The sequence below is a fragment of the Hippoglossus stenolepis genome, chromosome 13 (genome assembly GCF_022539355.2).
Source record: "Hippoglossus stenolepis isolate QCI-W04-F060 chromosome 13, HSTE1.2, whole genome shotgun sequence".
NCBI classification, from domain to species: domain Eukaryota; kingdom Metazoa; phylum Chordata; class Actinopteri; order Pleuronectiformes; family Pleuronectidae; genus Hippoglossus; species Hippoglossus stenolepis.
The window spans coordinates 18,301,268-18,327,893 of NC_061495.1; the positions used below are offsets into that span (position 1 = coordinate 18,301,268).

Below are 26,626 nucleotides of genomic sequence, written 5' to 3' on the forward strand. Positions count from 1 at the left end.
GCTAATGATGCATGCTGCACACGTTTGTAACATTGACACCCTCCTCTCCCTATCACTCATTCACACTCTCAATCACTGCTTCCATTTCTCTCTTCTCTCTCCCTCTCCCTCTCTCTCTCTCTCCCTCTCCCTCTCTCTCCTTCTGCCTATCGTGGTGTTTGTTTGGCTGCTGGGTTTTGTTTGTTTATTGTTTCCAGATGGCAGATGCAGACTTCATTTGTGTGGCTTTCAAGTTCCCAGAGAGCTTTTTACTGCCTTGGCTCAAGCGCTTATCCTGTTTCCTCTAGCCAGGCTTTATGATGGGCCCTTTTATATGTAGCAACTGGAAACAACTGTCACTACCAGTCTGTGTCAGGGAGAAAAAGGAGGAAAAGCCTAGAGAAAGTGTCTATTTTTTTTCTTTGTGCTCCTCACTTGAACATCTTTGTTAGTGGCAGATCTGTTAAACCACAGATAAGGACAATGTTATTTATTTTTATTTATTTTTACCCAGAGTGAACTTTACTGGCCTCATAGAATAAGAGAAAACCCTTGATCCTGTTTACTACTCTGCATCATTAGCAACCCAACCGAGAAATGGGATGAAATGTGCAAAAACTATTTTTTTTTTTTTGTTGGCATGCATGCTCAGAAGTGATGAAGCTGGTACTCTGTTGATTTTAGGGCCTTGCTTGCGTCTAGTCTGGGCATCATTAAGCGCTGTGACGTCACTTATTTACAGGAACCCAGGAGGGCGACTCACCCAGTAAATGTGGGGGAGGACCAGTGCATGTCTTTACTCATCGGATGCGGTTTTAAGATGGAGCAGTAATCAAAGCTCTCAGCTATATAAAACCCACCCCTTTTCCTTAAGGAGGCCTTTTCCCCTGGCTGCTGCTGAATGAGTGATTACCCTGGCATTCAATACTGCCTAATCCCGTTTCTAGCAGTGATTTAACACAAATAGCAGTGGCCGAGGCGATGCATTCACTGACTTTCCCCAAAAACTAGCCACTGGAAGGAAACGTCAACCTGTTTAGTGTCCCATTTCGGTCGCGTCGACAATGAATGGGCCAAGCAGACACATTTTCTCAGTTGAAAGCTGTTTGGAGGATTGCAGGATGCCAGCTGTATCGCTGTCCCATTCACTCATAGCGCGCGTCTCCGATGACGTCAGCTCTAATCACAGTGATACTTGTGTGTTTGTTTACTATCTGTCAGGGTCCGCGGCGTGTGCCAGGATAGAGGTAGTACTGCCATATAAGTCGGGAGCTGCAGCGCAGTCATTACACTAACCCGCTTGTGACCCTGCACAAGGGAATCCGAGCTGAAGTGTGAGGGGATCTGACTTTAATGTTCACGTAATCAGTGGTGTTTGTGTTTTGCCACCACTGAGCGCCTGGCTGGCCGGCTAATCTCATCAGGTTTTGGGCTCTGGCGATGGGGTGAGCGAGAGGACAGCCTAGAATGACCCATATCTCTATGCCAGGACGGCTGCAACACTGCGACTCTGCTGTGCTGCTCCATCAGAGTTTACTACGAGAGCCTTTGCCAGGGTGCTTACTACTGAACTGTCTGGCACAACAAGATAAAGCCTGCACTAATGCCCTCTAAGGACACAGCAACTCTCACTATAGACAAGTCTGCTTTTTGCAACTATGTAATAACATCGCGGAGCAAAAATGGGAACATAAACTGGGTTGTATTGTCCCAGCTGTCCATAGTGTTAATTGTGTCATTTATGTTCCTAATGTAGCTACATGAGTTGGGTAAAATTAAGTGTTTTTAATAAACTTTATTTATGTTGTCAAGTCCTTTACAGGAAGAAGAAAATGGAAAGGGTGAGAAAGAAGCAGGGGAGGGACATCTGGTCGCTTGTGAACAGATCAGATAAAATATTTTGGTTTTCTCAAGTTTCATTGAGAAAATGGTGTCTTGGTTACATAACATTACACAGTCCATTAGAAAGACTTACAGTGTGTTGCATCTTATCTCAAGAGCTCAGTGGTCCGTAGACCTCTGCTTGAGGTCTGTTTATTTAATCACAATGGCATTTAACAATTTAGCTTTTTACCTCCGTCAAGAAGATTATGTTTGCTTGTTTGTTGATTGTTGTTAGCAAAACCTACTCAACTGATTTTAATGTAGGGCTTGGGCATGACCCAAGAATGAATCTATTATCGGTCGCAGGGAACTTGCATAACATTTGATAATACAAGTGTACTGGTAACTTAAAGTTTATAATCGGAAGTTAGTGACCAGTAAGTCACCCAGTAATCTCAACCAATTGTCTTTAATCTTCACTAGCACGGCGACATTATAAAGGCTAAATTCAGACGGACTGAGCCCCTTATGTGACATTTTTTTTCCCTCTGATATTTACCTTGTGATGCAGATAAAATGATGCTCCCGGGACACACTGCATGTTTGTTATTGTAACTATAGTCCAAATTCAACCACGGAAATTTAGATTCATCTGAATAATTTAATGTTATTGTTATCATGTTGTTTTAAAAGCCCTTTTTGTGGTTCTCAGTTGTGAAATACCCACTGTTACACACTTTTGTTTTAGTGTTTACACCATTGTACTCACTCTGCGCAGAAACCTCAGCCCTTTCCCTCAAAACACACACACACACACACACACACACACACACACACACACACACACACACACACACACACACACACACACACACACACACACACACACAGGTCCGTTTTAAGCCACTGGATATTTTTGGGCCATTTCAATCCCCTGACGTCTATGCATGTGTGTATTTGTGTGTGAGGGCACAGGGGCGTAATAAAGGAAGTTCCATTATGCGAGGCACGGATAGTTTTCCTATTTTGCTATCAGGATGTAATTGTAAATATTTAGTTTTCCACATTATAACAAGGATAGTCATTGATATGGATGCCAGGGATCGGCTGCACCACCCTTTCGTGAGTGTGAAGTTCACATTTTCTCATGTTTCATCAGTCTCTCTGGGCTCCAAGTAAAACACATGGTGAATATGTATTCACATGAATACTCCGATCCACCACAGTCATGAAACAAAAGAAATTGTGAGCATCAGCCATGATCTTTTTATTATTCAATATCTTATGTCTAGAACATAATATTCCAAGAGATAATCTGCATTCGGATGTACTATATTAAGTGCACCATCCGAGTGGTATTTGTGTTCTGTCAGTGGTGCAGGGGAACTGTGTATTGACAGAACGGATCCAGTTCTGCAGAGTTTGGATTGGCCTTTCATTTTAAGTAATAATTAATGCAGGATTCACCCATGTGGGAACATGTGTTCAGATCAAAGAAAGCTTATAAAACTGTTAATATTCTCGCCTAGGCCTAATTATCACCTAACAGCTGATGTGGCAACAAACAAGTGATTATTATCTCTTTTGCTTCCATTAGCCCGGCCCATGAATGGAGGCGCCTCTGAGTATGTTAATAAAGGGTTTGTGTTGATGAAAATTGACCCTGGGTGCTAAATGATTTCAGATTGAATTTATATCTTAACTTAATCCTCTCCTAACTTGAGAATGTTGTCACTTGCTGTTGCTGTATTTTCTCTTATGCTTTCCAGATGTCTGTGCCTCTGTGTCTTCATGCAATATAGACAAGTAATTTGTGCTTTTGGAAAATGCGTCAGCTGTAGTAAAAGTTGTTCTTCATGGCAATGTAGACCATCCTCTTAGCTATTCATCACACACATTCGTTTTTTAGACTGGAAGTGTGTCACCTACTTATAACTGGTACATTTTATTTATCCCACAGCCTGCTACCAAAGCTTATTAAATCAATAGATTCAAATCATGCCTTGCTGGGACGTTAAAGACTGGAATACAGACACGCACACATAGACACACAAACACAAGCAGCGTGATAAGTTGGCTTATCTTTGATGTACACCGATTGACAAAGAGACTCCCACCTATCAAAGGATTACAAATAAACTCCATTGAAAAGACTGCAGCACAAAAGGTGGCCCATGTTCTTTCTGTTTTTTGTTTGTTTAAAATTAAGACTGTTATGAATTCGTAGTTTATGTTTCTGCTTTTGATCTCAATGCACCACATGTCCTCTATAGTGGAATTTGTTTAAAGATTTCCTCCCCGTTTTAAGCTTGTGTTTGCTATCGGACTACATCCTCCGTGAAAAGTGGACCATGCACTGAGTCAGATGGCAGTATAGGCTAGACCACAAGCAAACTGCCATGCCTTTTAGTCCCGTCTTCGATGATGCGGTACTTCCTCAGGCTTTTGTCTCCAGTTTGGGGCACAGCTGTCAGGCTAGGTGCTATCGACGCTCCCCTCCCAGAAACCTCAGGCCACGCGCCGCTGCACCCCAAACACTAAATAGGAGCATTAGACACACCATGTTAAGGGCTGCTGGTGTTTGAGCTGTGGCTGTGGGTGCGTGTCTTGTCCCTTGGCCATAGACATGCGCATTATCACACACACACACACACACACACAGCTGCACGACACACTGCAAAAGGTATCCTCTTCCCCGTACTCTTCTAGAAGACAACAGATTTATTCTTTTGTGTTAAATGTCCCATTGTCCTATTGCTGACTTCGGTTTTCTCTGCTGGCCGCTGACCCCTCTCTCTGCTTTTAATTTCCCCCCGCCCAGCTACAGATCTGCACTGTGAAAATACCCACAAGACCTATCTACCCATATGTAGTGTTGCAGATTTTGATTATGCCCCACCGCCATCACACCTCAGCAGGGTATATCCAAACATGAAAATTAATTCACAGCTAAATGCTGCTATATGCAGGCCGAGAGGGAGAGGAGAGGAGAAATCAAACACAGGTTTACACTAGTGAACAGCTCCAGCATTAAGAAGGAGAGCCTAAAGGCAGGCAGAGAACCAGTGCTCATTAATGTGCAAAGTAAATGGAACAGTTACACCACCCCACCCAACCCCGAACGACACGCACACACATGCACACACACACACACACACACGTATGCAAGGGTCATTTCAATGCTCTGTGATTGTGGGGAATTTCAATGGGCAAACAAAATTGACCTAAACGAAATAGATGTAATATATTCCTGGAGCTGCTTAAAAATCAAGTTAATGAAAAGGAAGAATAAAATCTGCATAATGAGATGAAACTGTAAACAGAGCGAGCACTCAAAGGACGGTCACATCGATCAGTCTCAACTGAGAAAGTCTAGCAAACTACTTGCCATGTCGATAAAACAAACTTCTAACCTTAAAGCTTGGGAATGTTCTCCATCAACTTACCGTAATAACACTCTGGTTCTCTTTTATACATTTGTAAACAGGAAAACTTTTTTTTTCAATTTGATATAATTCATCTGGCTAAGGTATATAGTTGGGACTTTTTAGATTTAGCTATAGCGTCATTTTAGACTCGTCTGCTATGAACTTTAGCATGAAAGTACTTGGGCATGACTTTGTCTCAGAGCAATGCAAATGGTATTGCCCCCTGATGGTTTGGTATGCACCCAGCTGGCCTTTAAAAGGTGATAATTGGAAAATACAGGATGAAGCCCCAGTCAAAGTTGGGACCTTGTGTTAGTCTGAGTTAGCCATAGCAAAGATGGAGGATAGAGAACAGTAGAGCTGTATAAAATGACATTGGAGGAAGAACTGATTATATAAATGTCTTATTTAATGATATTTTTTAAAATAACTTCCATTTGGAGCTTCTATTCCAGTGTCACTTCTTTGCAGAGGAGCGTAGTGCCGAAATATATCACAAAAACTGATGAAAAGGTTGATTGCAAACTGTTGACTTCAAAAGTGGTGCAAGTGGAATAAGACATTGTTAAACAAGACTAGGGATATAACATTAGAATTTAAAATATTAAAGGCAGACTTTGGCAGTTGAAAAACTACACACGTATAGAGAAATGTTTACAAAAGACAATTGAAAGGTGGTTGCTAAGAAATTCCATATTTAAGGTCTGCAGATATTAACCTAGTTAGAAATGACCAATCTAACTGGATGTTGTTATGCCTCTTAATTCGTTTGATCAGTTTTTATCACAGACAAATTTCCCCCGAAATTATGACTGAAAATATCACTTAGGAATTAACTTAGGGGAAAGGAAAATGCACGTTCCTTTATAAATCCTGACGCAGCATTCCTTAACTTCTTGGGGAAGGAAGTGGAGTGGGAAGGTCAGGAGGCCTATACGGGAGCTCTTCCCTTTACAAGGCAACATTCAAAGCATTTCTTCACTCGTCTCCTTGTGTTAGTCTAACCTAGTGTAAGCCTTTGCATCCGTTCTCCATTACTGCGTCCTCTTCTGAGAAAACGTGACAGTGATAAGGACTCTTTTGAAGTCAAGCTTTACTACAGGCCCTCCACAGAGAGACAAAGCAAGTGGCCAGCGGCTTAAGTATAGAGAAAAACTCAGCCATTTTGAGTCCTACATTTCTATTCAAAAGGTTCTGGACATCTTTACCTCTTGGTTCAGGATCAAGGATTGTATGGTTTAATAAAAATGTCCATATGAACATTTTGAAAACATCAGAAATTAGGCTTTGCAGTCAAAACGGTCTGCAGAATGTCAACCATCATGCCCTGTGTCAATCAGCAGACATTTCCACCAACAATTCGCCAACACCCATCGTGCATTCTGTTCAGGAAACCTTTTACTAACTCCAAATGGAAACTTCCTAATGACTTCCTGTAGCCGTTGCCCACTGTTGCTGTCTGCATTTCAGCAATGGGCCAGTTTGACTGTACTTCTGACTTTTGACCTTGACATTGCATTTCTGTTGTGTTCATGACCACTGAGAATAGTGTAAATGCTACTGCTCAGGTCAGTGGGTGAGTATACCCCCCCCCAATCAAATCGCATCTGACTCTGCACACACACACTTCACACAAGTTGCAGAGGTAATTGCGATGACATCTTCTTGATCTAGCAGAATCCATGCTGGTATTTATTTGTAAAGAGATACAAGTCAAACCTGAGCTTTAAAACACCTGGCTTAAAAGGGACTTTACGTACACCTGCTTTAGCATCTTCTGTAACGTTCAGTAGTTTGTTGTTGAGAAAGTAAGAATTGCTTGCTCTCAAACATCTCGACTGACAGGCAAGTCGCAGTATATTGATGGTTTTTATTATTATTTCAGGCTGGTCGTGAAATGAGTTTGTGCCAGACAAGTTGAAAACGTGACACTGAGTTTAATTTCCATGATCCTCCCAGAAAAGGAAGGAAGGGGCACTCATTGCCCGCCCCACCTCAACCACACCCAATATAGGCCAAGGTAGGGTCTTGCACTTTCCCTGTCACTTTCCACCACGTGTCTGTGTCTGTGTTTATATTTCTGGCTTTTTCATCTACCAGAAACAACATCATTAGTTTTGCTGCATCAGCTGCTTGTGTAGAGAAATAGAAGTGTTGATAGTTTCTATGATTGTATTCTTTGAAAATGCAAGTTTGTATAATCAGAAATTATATCAGTGAGGAGACTGCTAAAAACATACACAATTTTCATAATCTGAGAGTTGTAAAATGAGTGTTAATTGCTTGCCTGTAAACATCACAGTTTTCTCTGGTTGGGAGAAGGGTCATGAACCTACTGACTGATCAGTGGTGAACAGGTTTTTATTTTCCTAAGGGATAATTGTGTTCTCTGTTGATATGACGAGGTGAAGACATTAGAGATAGTCAGAGAGTCACTTTATTATTCTTATTAATTATTTTCCAACAAAGTTTGAATGATGCCCCCGATTTGCAACGTCCCTTTATTTGAAAGAGTATTTGAACTTGAACTCCAACAAGACACGCTATCTGGCCCACGGGTCAGTACACCAACACTGCATGGTTTCAATAAATTTGTAAAACGTACAAATTTTGCCTTTTTATTTTGTCCACACCTGCAGTTAACGCTTGGCTGGTCGGCAGGATTTCTCCTCCAGCGGGTCAGAGTATTAAACTACTCTCCTCTCTGCTTCAGAAACTCACTTCTTTCCTTGAACATGTTCAAAGCCTTCAGGTTGTCATGTTGAACCTCTGTCATGCAGTGGAGAGTCTAGGATTTGTATTCATTTGACATTTCTTTGCAATTTACGTAAATCCGATGTTGAAAAAGAGGCAACTGCCAATCTAGATTACGATTTTATGTCTTTTTTTTACTTACTAAAACATTAGGCCTTACATTGATTTATACATTGCTTGCTGTATGTTTAACATTGTGTAACATTATCAAACAATTGTGGTCCCGGTTAATCCCAAAACACCACAAAGCGAAGAGTGGCTTTGTTTGCGGTGAAAGCCAATACAAGAATTCTCTCCATGTGGTGCACAACACCTGCAGCACAGAGCTCTGACAATCTAAAAATCCTATCTTTGTTTTTGCATCACTACCTTTGCTACAGGTGATGTGTTGTTGATATATAATACACATATCATGCGTTTGGGTTTCTCCTTTCCTTTAGTGTGTCATATACCCTTTTATGCACATGTTCAAGTTCTGCTACGTTGCAAAGGCTAATGTGTGCAACAAAGGGAGTCCTCTCCCACAGAAAACTCTGCTTCTGAAGTGCCTGAAACAACTTGTGTGACGCTATTCAGTAAAGCATCGACATCATCAGATAACATACAGTTTTAATGTAATGCAACTGTCATATGAAATGTTAGAACTACCATTTTTTGCATAGGTGGTTTTATCAATTAGTTGCTTAGTCCTGAGTTTCAGTGACTCTTTTTTTTGGCATTTTTCATGCCATGTAGCTTTTATCAGTGCAACAACAAAGTTTGATGTGAGGTTTGAAACTTGGACACAACCAACTACATGCCCTTACATGAAATGAAGGGCAAACATACAGTATAGACTTTACATCTTTGTCGTAATGTTTATAGTTGTTTCAAAAAACCTCTTATAATTTATGTGGACAAGATGACAACCCAGAATGTGCAAAAATGTTTAGGTATAACTCAATCATACAAGGTCCCACGGGCTTTCAGCTTACAAACCTTTTTATGTGGCATGTGGGAAGGAGCTGTCGGCTGCTATGGGGGTTGTGGCCTATATAATACTTCCATGGTCAGATATTCAAGAAACTTCCTGGTGTGTCAGGATCAATCGGGCTTAAGCCAGTCTTAATTAAAGGCTTGGGGCTGGGCAGAAGTCGAGGGCAAAAGGCATCCCTGTTGGTTAAAAGAATGAAGCGTCTGTCATTAAAACACTACAGGGTGCATCAGCTTTATTATTTAAAATTCCTCTTTAAATACTCTTACTGTTCTCTTCTAAATCGGACAAATTGTGGTTTAACTATATCTTTTGTTTTTTGATTGTTTAGATGGTATTTACAACCAACAATTGCAAGAAAAGTGATTATTAGCCTCCTTGTGAATTATTTTGCCATCTTGTAACTCACTAAAATCAATACAGTTGATCGTCTTGCATTCAGGAGCTCCTCCATTCACAATAGGGTTGGGTGCAATTCATATTTGTGCTGATATGGTACCAGGAGCGGTACATCAAAATCATTACTGGCACCCAACAGGACCTTATTGGTACTCTACTCTTTCTACAAAAACAGAAATGTAATTTCAGTTGTGTAAAAATATTTATTGTTTATCTATTTGTAATATTTTGTTATTTATTCTAGATAATTGACTCACCCCACAAATAACTCACCCTCTCCGCTCCCAAACCCATCTCTGGCACTTCAGGCCTTTCAGTCTTTCACCAGGACAATCAAGGACAGCATGTTGGTGAGGAATTTAGGACGCAGCCAGTGGTTTACAGTAGGCTAACATAAGTAAAAATGCTAAGTTAACGTCCACCGAAGACAGCAGAAAAAAATTCAAGTTATCTCTTCAATAAAACTTAATTAAACTAGTTAATAACCTGAAGTTATCGATGATTCCTCGCTTGTTGTTTTGTCCTCCATGGACGGTTCAACTTCTTCTGTGCTTGCTGCAGGGATGCTGGTTTGATCTTGAGCAATCAACCTTAAGAGTACTCTACTTTCTTTCACTTCTACTTGCAGTATTTATTTGAAGTAAACTTAAGTTTGATATGTATATGTTTTATTCTCACAAGGATTGTGTTGTGCACCATCTTGAAGCCTCCCCCTCATTTAAAATCACTTCCTCTCAGAATTTGTTAAATCATATTATGGTACAAAAGGTAAGAGGCTCAAGTTTAAAAGTAAATTTGACAGTAAATGAGTTTCCAATGGCCTTGTCTACTGAGGCATAGTTGTTACACAAGTTTTAAACAGATACATTTGTAAAGCAGATGCAGTTATGATATTCAACCACTTGGGGGCACAGACAACTTACAGGGAAGAGATGAGGAGGCATGGGCTGGAGTGTGAATGTTGTTTGTGTGTGGGGTTCATTAATTAAATGGAATATGATCCAAAAGACTCTGCTCGCTCGTGACACATCATGTCCCACAAGAGAGGAAATAAGACAAATGTCACAGATGTCCCTTTTTTCTCCGCCCTGTTTTGCTCTCGTTGTAGTTTTCTTCCAAATCCAAACAGTGGACAGACAGTGCCTTAGTATGTTTTCGTCTCCTGAGTGGATCTTTCTAGTACACCCATCTGTCAGACTTTTTTCTGAGGTCCGAGGAGGGGCACGGGGGCATGTTTGTGTCTGGGCTCGGATGGGTGTGTGAGTGGGGGCAACAGACCAGACACAGTACATATCACACCGTTCGCCAAATCTCATAATAGTCTGATCTAACCGACTGATCTAATGTTCCCGTCTTATCCATATCCAGGGGGCTTCTAGACACACCCCATCAGATTGTCCCACGTATGTTATGTGACCATTTTTTTGGGCGCTTTAACCATGCATTTCTATTCTCACTTGTTTCACCTCAAACTTAACCAGGGCCCTATCCTTTCACAGCTTGACCCCTTTCATTATTCTCCACCTCTTCTGTCCAGTTTCTTCCCCCATGAGATGACCATTGACACCTGCGGGGTCAACTAAATGTCATCTCCTCTGCTTCAACTCCAGATCTTAGCAGAGTGGATGTATGCAAAAATGAAAGCATGCTGAAAGTGGGCATTTTTTTTGTATTTGTGTTAATGTTGACAGTCCTGCTTTGCCTGTGTATCAGCAGTTGTTTTACCTCAACTGAAGTGGGTTTGACATCCTGCAGCAACACTATCTATTAAATAAACGTGAGGTGGTATCATTCGTAAGCAGTGAGGAGAAGTGTTCTCACCTGCAGAACTAAAACTGTTAATGAATTCATATCATGGAGGGTTATGTAACTGTGCTAGCTGAGATGGAAAGTGCTGCCACCTTGCTCGTCTTAATGCATTCAAGGCTCCACAGTGTCAGATGGCCCCCGGTGATCCAGAGGGCTCAAGATGGCAATGCTGTTTTACAGTCTTGATGTGTGCGTCTGTGTGCAGGCCAGAATATGTATGTGTTTGTTAGATTAGGCTGGGATGTGCTATTCCATATGGTTTGGTGGCGACACATTTAAATCCTTTTGGCCTTTTGCCAAATGTGTGTAGTATATATTATGTGTGTGTCACTGTCTTTGCACTGAACCCTTCCCAACCTTCTGTCTCATTTGATGTGGAGTTTATATCCAAAAAGGCTTATATAAGTGATGTAACGTGTGTGTGGTTTTGCGACTATATGGTCAGAGTTCGTATCAGCAGCCATAATCGGTGTGGGTTGTTCAGTTGGCCCTTGACAAACTGTGAAAGGAGCATAGTCCCAGTGAATGCAGGTCTCTCTGCGCTGTCATTGGTTGAGAGACTGCTTGAAAAAAGTAAACACCCATCAATCCTCCCTGGCACCCTGTCTCTATTCCTTCTCTTTTTCTCCCTTTGCTGCCATTACAGAGAGACCCGGTGACATGAGTTGTAGGGAATACTCCCCACCTCCCCTCCGCCTCCTTTCTCCTGTGCACTGTAATCCTGACACCGAATACCGCCCCTCAGAGAACAAGTGTCAGCTTCAGAATAGAGCGTGCAGTCAGTTCCCCCCCTTTACCCCCTCTGGTAAGCATGTTAGAGAGTGCTAATGTTGATGGAGGTGACAATTAACTATACAATGATCACAGCGATGGCGCTTGTACCGCTGCCTCACAGCCTTGCTAAAGAGATAAGTGACTGATCTCAACACAACTGGGACTGGGCACATGGCAGATAAGCACATAAAGGGACAGTTACTTTGGTGAACATAGTGTAAGCTTGCCTACCAGATGTTCTGCAAGCATTATGCTGCATATTTGACTTGCAAATATCAGCAGCCTATTTATAGTTCTTGTTGAAGCTTTGAACCTTAATGGAGCCTTAGTCATTTTCTATATATGATAATAATCACACATCATATATGTATGTGCAGTGATGTTGCTCTTTGAAAACGACATCCAAGCTGTTACCCTGGGAAAAAACTGAATTTCCTTTTCGAACACGTCTGTGGGGAAATGCCATGAGTTGCATTGAAAGGAAAGGGACCTTCATTGTGCCTGGCGAGAACACCTTAATGCTGCTGCTTCTGCTGCTGCTGCGGACGTCTTTGCCAGAAACCCGTGGCTGCCTCTGAAAAACAGGGGAAATGTTTTGGAGACACAACCTGAGATAATGACCACCTTGCAACCCCCACTGTCAGGTTGTGAAATGGCCCAAAGATATTTGCATGAAATAAATGAGAATCTTTCTCACGTCCGGCGCTGCCACGGCCAAAGGTTTACTATCGCAGATGTATGCTCCATCTGGCCCTGTTCCTCCTCGTTTTTTTTTTAACCATTCGGATACACCATCGTGGGTTGTTCTTGATTACGGATGATATTCGTTAGAGGCCTCAAATTAAAATGTTTGAAGTCTAACATCTTGTTAAGTATAAAAGCGCATAAAAAATAAAAATCTTTAGAAGTGTGCGGCAGGACACCAAAGTTAATGAAGTCTCATTAGACCTAAACTGTGACAACATCTCCAAAGTGAGTCATACCTCTTTGTTTGTCCTGCTTGGGATTTCGGCGAATACAGAGTTGATGGGGGTCAAGTGGTCCTCTATCCTGAGCAAACATGGACATGGTGACAGCCGCCGGGACAACAAACCATCACGAGAACCAGGCTGTCCTGCCAACATTCTCCCCGCTTCTCCGCTACCAGCAAGACCCCCCTCACCCCCCAGCCTAGAGCTGTGATCCTGCATAGCCGGTATAATGAAGCCATATAAGCCTGTTATTTGCCGCTTTACGGCTTGTTTTATGAAGGTGAGCTGACAAGCAGCTCCCAGAATGGTTCCTGTCACTTTAACAGACAGCATTACCAAGAGAAAAGGAGCATTGGGGAGGGAGGGCAGGGCGAGCAAGAGAATGGGCCGGGGCCTTTATGTAAGTCCTGCCAAGGCTTTGATGGGTAGAGGTCTGGCTGGAGGCTATCACTGGTACATTTTACGTCTTCCACCTTTTGTCGGGGGGACATTATTGACGTTTGACCTATGTTCTCATTCCCACCTCCTCTTCACTAATCAATTACCACATCGATCCATTAATCAGACAGGGTGATGGCCAGTTAAAGGGCCTGTGGGTATGTGTGAAGAATTGTGGGATAGGCCTCAGGCTATCGAGGAGGAGGCCCTTTACCTGTGGAGTGCACGGTTGAGCCTGTGACTTATCAACTAGTCCTGGCCCTTACTTTAAAGATATGTGTAGGTCCTCATTCGCAACTTTCTCCTTATACATTGCGTGACGTATTTGTGTGGGATTATTACGTATTCATTTAAGCAGAGAATAAAGCCGATTTCTTAAATTGCTGCCTTTTTTACACCAGTTTGTCCCCTGGGTGTGCATGGATGAATAGATTTGACATTACAACTAACCATTGATTAAATGTATTAAACACATGCGAACACGCAAATATAGCTCTGTATGTTTTTACTCATATCTACAACAGGAAATCAGAAACACACAATCGTTCCCAGCCTAGAAGCCAACAGGGTGGAAATCGGCAGGAAGTGTTCTTGTTAACAAAATGTTATTCTGTATGACTTTTGAAACATTGGCTCAAATATCAGCATTCACTGTGTCACTGAAAACAAAGATGCTTTTTTGAATGAGAGAAAACATGTTTTTGTTCGTCTGACTGTTTCCATGGAGGTTATGCAGTAGCATAATTGTGCTTAGGCCATAAACAGAAACAGATCAGACACGCAGACAGCCAACAGATCAAAACGGAAGCTGCGGGAGCGGAACCCACCATGCTTTGATTTGGTTTGGTGTGTGCGGACTAAAGCCATCACCCCAGTCCATCTTTGCCCTTGCCAAGTTGTTTGCCAAAACAGAGAACGATTTAGGAATGAAAGTTAAGAGAGAGAGAAAAGCTGTGGGCTGTTATTGTCGGACCCCCCTCAGGCTGACCAGGGTCCAGCCGACAGTCACCCAGCTCTTGTAGGTTTAGTGAATTGAGAAGACACTTCTTGTGTGGATTTTTCAATTCTTCAACATGTCATTTGGCCGGGAGTGCTATTGTCTCCTGCCCTTTTTCTCCCTGCTCCTTCTGCCAAGACGAGTCGTGTCATCCCCTCGTGATCAGCACTTTTGTTGCCTTTGTTTTTGGCCCTACCTCAGAAGTCCATCTTGTCTTTTATGTCCCTGCCTTTCATGCATAAGGGAACAGTTGTGGCCTGTTGTGGGGCTGTTCCACTGCATTTCCACCAGTGGGGTTTCCTTTCATTCTCTTCAAAGTACTACAATGGGGCTCTGAAGCCCTGAATGGCCAATGCAGAGTGCACAATCCTACAGAGCCCGCTCATTTTGTTTTGCCAGAGTCAATAAAAATGCTAAGTTAAAAGCTAACCCCCTTATGCCCTCCTCGAATGGAGCGACTTGTTTGACCTTTTTAAGTTCCCCTCTCAATTAACTTTTAAAGATAAATTCATTGTTTTTGAGAGCTCATGTAAACCATAATTTTTTACACATTTGATTTTGAAATCTATGATAAATCTATGTATTTCAAATTAATTTAGACAATTTTTTTTTAATGAATTGAATGGATTTATCGAGTTGTCTGTGACAAGCGCAGAGAGCAAGCTGGAGTGACAACTGCCCATCACCGAACTCAGCTCATACACTCTTATGTCCTTTTACAATCTGACGTTGCCCTGTCCTGAGACCGGGATAAAGACATCTCTGTTCTTCTAAAGAGGAGTGGGATTTAAATAGTTTTAATGCGGAGGCATGAGGGAAGGAAAAAAAAAATAAAAGAAGTCTGCAGTCATCAATGGGCATTACGGCAGAGGCCTTGCATAAAGGCATTGTGTGCCGATTTGTGAGCCGTGGACTTTGGGGAGGATTACAGGTAGAAAGACATTGGCTGCTGAAGATAACCGCCATGACTTCATCCTCATTGTGTAGATTAAGGCATAAAAGCCAAACTAATGAGAACAGAAAAGAGGGGAAGACATGGATAGGAGGATGAGTAAGGGGTTTTGTTGATAGGGAGAGACACAACATCACTGGAATCGGCTTTTTAAAGCGAGAGAGAGGATGTTGGGCCAGTGGTGATATAATCCGAGGAAGTAAGGATGAGAAAACATGCTTGCTCTAAACATGAAAAGCTAAATTTAGTGAAATGGATCAAGACTAAGGTTAAATGAGCGTAAATCATGATCTCTTATTGCATTTTTATGATGATGAAGGAACGCATGAACAGCAGTGTTCCTGTTGCTACTGAGAGTGTTGCTTCCTTCACACCCCTGAACAAGTTGAATGTCTAGTTTTGGGTCTTTAGATCAGTTGTTTGATTGGTGCCTTAGTACAGTCATCATCAACAAAATATTAGCAAGTCCAGTATGCTATTGTCTGTCCTGTGCCTCCCTAAAAGAGAGACCAGCAAACCAGTAAACTCTGCAGCCCCCTCCTGATCTTATCTACAGGGGAATGGATTGTGCATCCCAAGCTCTAGTTTGCTGGAGGGCATGCAATGAAAGCAGGGGGCAGAGAAGGAAAAAAAAGTAGAAGACAAGTGTTTGATTCTTTCCTTTCCCTGTCTTAGGTGTCTCTGCTTAATTTTTCAGGATTGTTCTGCCATCCAATTGTGTCCTCAGACCTGAGGCAGTGAGGGGAAAAAGAAGCAAAACATACACATACAGCATCATGCTGTGAGGAAGACCATGTGTGGGGAATGCTTCAGCTCTCTTTCATTCGGAGAAACAAAAAGATGTGTCAGATAGGCAGGTGGACATGAGGCTAGGTAAATATTAATGACTTCTTGACCGTTTTATTTCCCACCCGCGGACAGCTTTCCGCAGACAAAGGGCCTGTCAATGCTTCAACAATATTGATTTCCCACCTACTCTTTATTCATCTTTATTTTCACCAAATTTAATCTCGAATCTTGAGCACCGCAGACCTCAGAATGTAGTTTGCATATTAAGAAGTAGCTGATTATCATGGGGCAGAAACACAGATCTTTAATTTTGTGCATTTTAGACACAGCTTGTGCCTGCACCACCATGTTGGAGATAATTGTGGAAATCTACATATTGAGAGGGAGGCTGTCGTCAGGGCCTGTTTTCGAGTGGCTCTGTGGTTATCTGCTGTAATTCATGTGGTAGGATGAATATTACCACCTGAATTAGGCTATTATGCTGCCAGGTGGAGGCCAGTGGAGTCACAGGAAATAGTGATCATCACGTCATGATAATGAAGCAATTATTGCAGGCTATTTGTTATACAGTATTTACTCCCAGTCCACAATAAGTCACCTTATTTCAAATTAATTATTTATCAAAACGTAATATATTGTATGCTGCTGCTGCAGAGAAGCATAGTCTTTAGCATTTAGTTTGCCCGGCCCACAGGGACACTACTAATAATACTAAACATATAGTGGCAAGAACATATCATCACACAAATTCCAAATTTGACAAAAGAAATCCACTGCAAAAGTCTGCCTTTTGAAAACATGAGTCACGTTTGCCTCCAGCTATCGAAGGTTGTGCTTTCACCCCTTTTCGTTTGTTTGTTTGTTAGTGGGGGAAAAAACTACACAACAGTTTTCCATGAAGGATTGTACATAGGCCCCGGAATGAACCTCTTATATTTTGTCACTTATCTGGATAAATGGGCAGCTCCAGATTTTTTTTTTCTCCTTCATAAACATTTTGAGATGTGTTTTTTTTTTTTATTTTTATAATTCATGGATCTTGATGAAAAAAATCTAGCATCTTTAAGTTTGTGCAATTTGGTGTTGCTTGATTGAAATCACTTCCATCCAGAGGAAGATTTCTATGACAATTATTTTGGGATCATCTGATTTATGTCTGATGTTCTGAAGCTCCCACCCTTTATCACCACTTGTTAGCCACGACTTGTGTTCACTTAAAAATTCCCAGAAAACAGTTAACGTTATCTCCGGGATAAACCTCAAATGTGAGTAGTGTTATTTAAAAGAGGACACACTCAAGACTTAAGATTTGTGTGGTATTGTGAAATCCAAGAACCTTTCCATAGTTTGACATTTCTTGGTGACATGCTATCACCAGTTACCTTGAGAATTATCTGTAATCCTGTGTGGATTACATGACAGGGGATTTCGGAGATAAGGAGGTCGAACTTGTGAAAAAGAAGAAGCTGAATATAGCGAACATGCACATCAGTCATAGTTGTGGTGGAGATTAGATGTGAAGTTCAAGGAAATGTGGTTCAAGGTAGATTTATTGTAGTTAAGCACTATAGACACTGACTGTGAACGTCAGATCATCAGCGGCTATCCCGTTGAATTGAAGATCAGTTTATTCCAACACACTGCTTTGTCCCACTCTCTCTGGTGTTAAAGGGAAATGGAAAATCCTTTGCATTGAAAAGAATAGAGAACTGTGATACATTTTATAAGAACAGAGTTTTTTGGCTGTTCACGATAACATCACTGTTGGGTCTGAATTGACACTGAGGAAAGTCCATGTCTCGTCTAACGTAAAGCTCACCTCCCTCTTACCACATTCCACTCGCCTTCCCTCATCCTCTCCCTCTCAGTGCCAATTCGGCCTGGGTCTGCTGCCTCGTCTCCACTAATGAGAACCATCCCCGTCCAGCACCATATAAACCCACTAAAACACACTTCCCTCTGATCTCAGACCAGTAAACGTTGTCACTGTGGCTAGGTCCAACCAGTTTATAGCTGCCAATATACCCACACATCTCCATGTTATCATAACCTCTCATGTAAAGAAAAATAAAATAAAAAGAGGGAAAGAAATTTGTAACATTGGCGCATATGGTACTTTAGGGACTGTTAATTACATAGAACACGGTTAGGATGTATTATTGGGGAAATGTCAACCAGACAGGGTGGCGTAAATACAAATTCCCCAAATGCAGAATTCTAGTATGTGGAAGTGATGCATTTGATGATCTGTGAACACTCCTGGCCCCGTTTTAGTTTTAATACTCCGGGGCTGCATCATAATAGGCGGCCAAAACAGAGACGTTTGGAAACTAGATGACGCAGTCAACTGAAGCCTATTTTTTAGGAAAGCAAAACATTGCAAAACATTGTTTTTTCACAAGTTTCAACTCATTTTTGGTCAAAGAAATGTTTTTCACCATTGTTGTTTCTGGCTCATAGTATTTCTTTCTAACCAAGCAACCAAATGCAGGATACACAATCTGCTTCCTGTTTACACTTCACTACACCACACATATAACCAATGTATGTTAATGGTCTCATGCCAATGCGTTTTTAGGTATGTTAGTGTGGATGGGAAATATTACTTATGCCAACATCAAGGCACCACTTCCTGTAAAATGCTTGTGTGGATATGGTTTTAGTTTAAAAATGTCATTTTATAGATAAATTCGTATTGATTTAGCCTCAGTAAATCATGTATCTGACATGTATGGGGCTCAGTAAGACTTGCTACTCCTTCTTATTGACTTCCCACAAATTTAACATATTTAGATATAATTTAATTTTAGAGTGTGTGACCCAGTTGACCTGCCTCATTTCTTCTTTACTGCTCAGTTTACTTTAAGATCAGGCCTTTTTAAAATGATGAGGTAGATTGGTGGAATTAAAGGAAATAAATGCTGATTTTGGCCTCTGTGATTGACCTCTGCTTCTAGTGTACAGTCTATAGCCAACATCAAGGTACCACTCCCTCTCCCCGTTTCAGTTTTTTTCCTTCTTAATGAAACCTTCTCTTAAATTACTGTCACCATCTTTTTGTACTTCAGCTATATTATAATATGTTCCTTTTAAGTGGGCACTTAATGTGGCTTTTCAACATTCCCCCCTGAGCAGTATGCACAGAATAGACTGATTTCATTTAGATCCCAACAGCCCCCTCTTGCCGCCTACCACTCAGCACTCCCTCTTCCTACCAACTATTTTCCTTTCTTGTTTTTTGTTTTTATTTCTTGTCTACCAGCTTGGACCCTGCACATTATAGACCTTAAAGCTCTGCATTTTTTTCAGTATAGTCCACAAATTGCATGGTGGTGCGCCATAGTTATCCCTCCCACCTTTGCCGTATTTCTCCCCAAGCCTTTTGTGAATACTGTCCCTGGCTCAGTAAGACTCCCATGTACCTTGAAGCACTGAATTGCTGGAAGCAACCGGAATTGGTTTGAACTGCCTGCTCGCAACCGCAGCATCTCAGTTTATAGGCCTTAGACTGGAGGGCTTGTAGAAGCGTAGTTGACAGGATTAAGTAGCCATTGAAGTGACTTTAGCTCCTTTTACAGAGCAAAAGACAAGAAGAGAAAATAATTTGCCCCCCTCGTGTAATAGAAGAATTGACCCCCCACCTCCTTTCTTTCTCTTTTTGGTTCAATATGGTCCCTTGAAGGGCTTCTGATGCCCTGCAAGAGTTGGTGGTAAGAGACGTTGTTTCTCGCTGTAATTACGTAAACCTGATCCCTGAACATTTGGCTACTTATCAGGGCCAGTTGTTTCAGAAGCCAGATTGATGGAACAGATAATTGAGATGTGTGTGCAATGATTGTGATTGTTGATGTGCACGTGTGTGGATGGTTGAGGGTACACAATCCGACTTTACTGTGTGTTTTGTGATGTTGTGTGAGCACCGTACAGGTGGGAGATGTGATGATGAGCAGTTTTGCCTGCATTTTTCTGCAGGACCTCGAGTGCTGCTTGAAAAATGAAGCATCGTTTGTTGCATGTTTTTTTCAGAACTTTTAAGAAGCATGGTCTGAAGAGCAAAAACAGCGTCCTCTTAAGTTCTATTGAGATTTAAGTTCATAGGGGATTGTTTTTAACACAATCAAGGTTGTACTGATTTAATCATTAGTTAACTATTTCAATAATATATGCTGTGCAATCACTTCTTAAAAACTGCATTGACAAGGCTTTACTGTATGCAATTTATTTTATGTGTGACTGGTGGACATACTGTATATTAATATAATTCAATAAAAGAGCTCTGACTATTTGAATCCTGAAGACGATGTCCATCTTTTATAGATGCATTTAATCCATCTGGTAAATGTCAAAAAGTAAAGCATTTTCTACTACATATGTTTGCATCTAGTTACACCTCCTAGTAGTAGTATCAATAGGAAAATGAATAAAGGTATGTAATCTGGCATTAAATTAAAAACAAACTTAGTTTTTTTTTACGATGAGTTGGCCCCAGCCACCACCGACACCCCTCCTCATTCACTTTCTGTCCTGCCTAGATATTCAGCAGTGTGGCTGCATTAGCATATGAGTGGCTCAGTGTTTGGGTGAGTTTGTTCTCAAAGCACAGGTCAACGTCTCTCATCCACTTCAATGAATAGCTGAAGGGCAAACAGAGCTACCAAAATGAAACGTTTCCAGACTTTCACTCGAGTCTGGAGGATGTGGCCTCCTATGCTGGATCTTCATAGACACTGTGCATATTATGAAGATGAATACAGCAACAACCTTTAATTATTCGTTGCCCTTAATGTTGATACTGAGCGTACTCATGACTTATGTATGCACTTAAATATGTACTTCATATTTACCCCTGCCTAAGTGTTGTGTATATTTGTGTGGTCAGACAAACGTGTGTTTAAATATGTATATATATATATGTGTTTTAAGGGAGCGTGGTTGGCTCCTGCCTGCAGCCTGGCAGTTCTATCCCGAATCATGGCGTCATCTACATCACTCTGCAGGCTCCTTGCTGCGCTACATACCCCGCAGGGCCGTTCTCTACTGCCCTGGCAATGATGAGCGAAAATTGAGGAAGCTGACCTCGTTGGATGTCGACTGTGTCGTCCTGGACTGTGAGGATGGTGTAGCCCTCAGCAAAAAGGTACACAAATACACAGATGCACATTTATCAGCGGAAAGCAGCTTAGTTTGATCAGGGGCGCACACAAACACACGGACAGCTGTGCGATCCTGAATGAATATAATTCCATCTCCCTCCTTCAGACAGGTGCTTGGTCTTAATCACTGAAAGGAAAACTACCTAAGTGACATGTTTAAAACAAGCACATTTCACCCCATTATGATGGCACAAAGGCAGTGGTTCCCCCTATCAGGGTTCTTTAAAACAAGGTGACCATGTCCCACTGGGCGAGCAGCGGGAAAGCACCAGATGCAGCAGGTTAAAAGCATTCTCCTCCCGCCCACACGACCTCCCCATTGGCCCTCCTGAACTGCCCATGAAATTGTGATTGGTGAGTGGGATAAAGGCCTGGGTAAAAAGTTAACTAACAAAGGTTTTTAAGTCATGATAATAAAGATGATTGAAATGGCTGGAGGCTGTTCCTGTAGTGGACAAAGACAATAAGATGATGCCCTGGGTGACTGACAGGCTAAAAACTGTGACCCCGTGATGGAGTTGGTGGAAGTCAGAGCTTCCGTCTTTATTGCGTTTTTAGAGGGGGAATGTGGAGAGGAATGCAGCACTGAAGCAGCCATTCAGGCTCCAGGAGAATTCAGACGCTGGACTCTTTAGCTGTCAGCCTTTGACGGGATCATATCTTACTTTCAACAAAAGTTGCCTCCTCCAATCCACTATTGTTCACCAACCCACTAATTTCACAGGGGCTAAAACTATTTCTATTTGCAAGAAACAATTGTCTTTTAGTAATTATTAGCAATGAGGGCTCTGTATACTGTAACAAAAATAAAGGGTGGAAAAGTTCTGGTTCCCTTAACATGCTAAATAATTTCCCTTAGTTGGCTATTCCCTTTTCCACTCAATTACACAAGTAATCAAAATACTTATACCTACAAAAATACCAATAAATTCCAGGAAATAGTGCTGCATATTTTTCTGTTGTATAATCACATTACTTCCCCCATTACTCTCATTACTTCTCTGAGCCAGCTGCATTGTTACTACATGGTGCAAAACATGGCATCCGAACTGATTTAAGCCACTCATTCACACCATAGTCAACGCAATGTGCCAAAATCCTGTAACCCGTTATGTGTTTGCTTGGTCATACTGTGTAATATAAAAATTGGTTATGTTCTCAATAACAAAGTGCACCTTTCCTACTGGTATCCTTTCGTTCACTTCCCACACTCTCAGCTTCTTCCTCCACTGTGGCAAATGGAAATCCATGGGGGTTGTTGTGTAGTTATACCTTCCCTTAAGATGATAATACTTCCTGTTGGATAAACAGTGTGTCCCAGTGTGTGACAGTGTGTTTTTGAGAGGGAAGGTTGCCAGGAAAACCATTAAGCATCCACCATTTTGAATACTGATTGTTGTGATTTGAAAGCAATTCTGTATAATATTTTATATTATTAGATTTTTTTTGTCCTATTTATTACATTTGGAAAGTATTTAGTATTCACTTCTGCAATTGTTATGTTCCAATGCGAAAACACAGCAAAAACAAAGTATTTGGTTGTTTCTTCTGCACATTTATTAAAAAGGAAAAACTAACTTATCACATTAAGTATTTTGACCCTTTTATTCAGTACTTGGTGGAAGCACTTTTGACAGATATTACAGCCTCAGATCTTCTTGGATATGTTGCAACAAGCCTTGCAGACCTGATTATGAGGATTTTCTACAATTTGTCCCTCCAACTCATTTTGAGCTCTTTCAGGTTGGACCGACATTGTCGTTGGACAGCCATTGTCAGGGTCTTCTGAGATAGTTGCTTGGGTTCGAGTGGCTGGGCCACAAAGACTCCTGCATTGATTTGTTTGTCACCTTTGGGTCGTGTTCCTATTTAGAGGAAAACCTTTGGCCCAGTCTGAGATCCTGAGTGCTCTGGACCAGGTTATCATTAAGCATATCTCCGTCGTACTCATCTTTCCCTCAATCCTGACCAGTTTCCATGTCCCCCCTGAAAAAACACCCCACAGCATGATGCCGCCACCTCCATGCTTCAAAGTTGGAATGGTATTGAGTGGTGCCTGTCTTCCTCCAGATATCATGAGGCCAAACTGTTAAATCTTGGTTTCATCAGACCAGATTTGTTCAGTGCTGCAGTGACTGTTGTTCCACTGGGGGTTTCTACCATCTGCACACAGAAGTTTTGGAGCTCAACCACTGTGGTTCTCTTACCAAGGCCCTTTTCCCCCAATGGTTTTCTGAATGCACTGTACATGAGAGAAATTCATTAAAGAATTGTGAATGCTCTTGGCATTAAATAGTCAAGTTTAACTTGTCCATATTAACTAAAAGTTTGTATTGAGGAAATATTTTGTATTTGTAGTCATGCAGCATGAATTTTAGTGTCCCTGGTAAGAGACACTTAATATGGACTGAGGGAATGGAAATTTAAATAGCAAGACTCAACACTTGTTTATTAACTCAAATTGTAATGTTGGGAAAAGGAGATGAAAGGCTTGTTTAAAGCGGCATCAGCTGTGCATTTGCTTTGTCCGTTTTATGGCTTACCTTGACCGAAATCATATTTTTAAGCTTTATTTATTTTGTTCAATTTTGCATGCAGTAATTGTGTATTTGGCTCTTCGCAGTGGCTGCAGACACTGGTGGAATACTGAAGCTGCACTGCTAATGAACAACTTTTACTACCCAGCCTGTAGACATGGTGTAAAGTGTGCAGACGGAGTTTTATTGGGCAGAGGGAGAATGACATGGGGACTATCATTTGGCTAAAACGATGAATGTGTTGAGACAGTTTTAGTCCTTCTTCAGTAAGAGTTCAGATCATAAAATCCCTGAAGTGATGCCAGTTAAGAATATTGCACCAGTTAAATAGACACATAAGAGGTCACAGGCGATTCCATTGAGCACCACAACACGAGACTGAAAAGGAAACAAAGTAAAAAATCGTAGAAATTTTCAAATCTTCACCTCTCCATGTTTGCTTTTAGCCTGCCTCCTATGTCTGTGTTTACTCTTCTTTAATGTCAGTTAAATACTTAAGAAAGAGCAACTTAACACTAACTAGAAATCTTTATTTTCTTTCCCCTGTTTTTCTAATCTTGGGTTTTAATTTCTCATGTAGAAGTGCCCAGGGTCCAGTGCTTTTTTACATTTATGATTGTACGGTACTTAAATTTTATTTAATTGTTTTATATTATTAAAATGATAAATAACGCCACAATATCTTGTGTATTTAACTTCCTTTGTTTACGTAAACAAGCAAGAGCGAGACTATCAAAATAAATACAGATATTCAAACAATCTAAGAACAAATTAGTCAGTATTTAAACATGTCACAAGTCCATCCCATATATGTTTATCAGTTTATTATTAAGCTTAATTGAACTTGATAAACAGAAATCTCATAGTTGAACAATGAAAACAGAAGTTGTCCCATACCAGAACCTTGAGGCACACCTTTTCACACCATAATACACCAGCATTCATTTCGAGATACAGACTAAACCACAATGCATGTTGCAAGACTAACAGCATGATGTTTTTTCTGAAAGGACGTGGTGATCCACATGGTCAAAAGCATTAGTGAGATCAATACATATGGCTCCTGTGAGATTACAACCATCAGATGCAGAGAAAACATAGAATTTTGAGAGAATGGTAATGGTGGGAAACTTATAGATTACAATGTGTTTGCTCAGACCATTTCTATAATATATACAGTAGCTGCAATTATATTCACTATGGCAACCACACTTTCGGCACTGTGTGTTTGTCAAGACAGGCCAGACCTCAATAAAGAACCCTTAATTCATGTCTCATGCATGGAAAGAGGATGGCAGTAGACATAGCTAACTAAATGCCACCCTGAACCACTGTTTTGGTTAAGTTAACAATGGGTTAGGCCTTAAGTAGGGCTACTGCCCCAAACCACCCTCCTGTAATGCGTTCATTAATGTATTCTTTTCATTATCTCTCACCTTCACCTTAAAACAGGGAAGGATATTCATGACAAAAAGGTACGCAATGAAGGTCAGTCCACCCCCTCCTGTTGAAAATTGAAATCCGGTAGTGCCCGCTTTAATTGCCTGCCGCTTTGACTCGAAAAATGTCTACGTTCAATCTTGGCAGTAATGCTGGCTGCTTTAGAGGCAGGGAGATAAGAAAAGGAGTAAAGGGTAGGAGCCACCCAGAGCTCGCTAACTGTCACCATAGACCCAGAGGGGAGAGAAGGGGGAGGAGAGAGGGGAGGGAAGACAAGGCTGACTGCTCTAACACTTTTACACATATCATCATATCTGTATGATCAGTGGGGTGGAGGAGGAGGGAGGGCAGGTTGAAACCCCGGAGCGGAACTGACGGCTACACCTGTCCTCTCTCTCCTCCTCTCTCTCTTGCCGCCTTGTTCTTTCATTGTCCCTCTCTCTCACTCGTCTCCCCTCTCCAGGGTCTTCAGGGTTAAGATTGTTTATCTCTCTCTCTCATGTTCTCTCTCTGTCTCTTAGTGCCCTATGGTCCAGTATTCCTCCTGGTGTTTCTGTCTCTCTTGCTCTCTCTTTTCCCCACATGGGTCCCTCCATCCTCCCTGACTCCCCCCTGCCTCCCTGCCATAGAGATTCTCTTCTAATCCCTGGAAGTTTGGAACTAATGAACTAACTGCTGAGCCACTGCCACGGAGCTTGGTCCCAAACTATACTGTACTTCACACTCGATTTCCTCTCCAGATGGCATGGTGGAGCGGCCGACACGACGGGGAGCACCTTTCGCACACCAGCACGCGCCTGCAAATGCACACAAGCACACAAGACATGCAGAACACAAACATGCACACACACTCAAACGTGCACATGTAGACACATACACGGGCAAGGCATTCACACACAAACGTGCGCACATAAGACGGCGTGCACATACACAACTTGTTTCAGTTGACAGCCCACTGTGCATCACTCAAGTATGACACACCAGTTTCCTGGGTTCACTGTCTGTACATTACAGATCCAGAGAACTTTATACATCTAAAATAGCCTGTCTTTAACTGATCAACACCCTCAGTAGCTCTTATAGGTGATGTGGAATCCAGAAACCAGTCACTCTGTATTTATTACAGATTTATGAGAACATTGGTGTGATTACAACCATTGAAATACTTGATTTCACAATGTTTTTGTTGATGCAATTTGTGGAAAATTACTTTCTAGGATGGTTTGTCTTAGGAAATATTACAGAAATATGAGGAGAGATATTGGAGATTGATTTGTAGACAGTTCACAGCAATACACCTGCCAAGTTTGAAGTCAATCGGGTGAGCGGTTGTTGAGAAAACTGAAATTCAGACAGACACATTTCTATATAAACAACAGTTGCGTAGCTGGTACCTACATCAACACAAA

General features: G+C 41.5%; 1 protein-coding gene across 1 annotated transcript in view; it reads left to right on the forward strand.

Moving 5' to 3' along the window:
• clybl (citrate lyase beta like) overlaps positions 1–26,626 on the forward strand; it is a 58,525-nt gene that overhangs the window by 8,080 nt on the left and 23,819 nt on the right. The window contains exon 2 of the mRNA XM_035175041.2: positions 21,011–21,224. Coding sequence (XP_035030932.1) covers positions 21,011–21,224 — 214 coding nt within the window. The remainder of the gene's footprint in view (positions 1–21,010; positions 21,225–26,626) is intronic.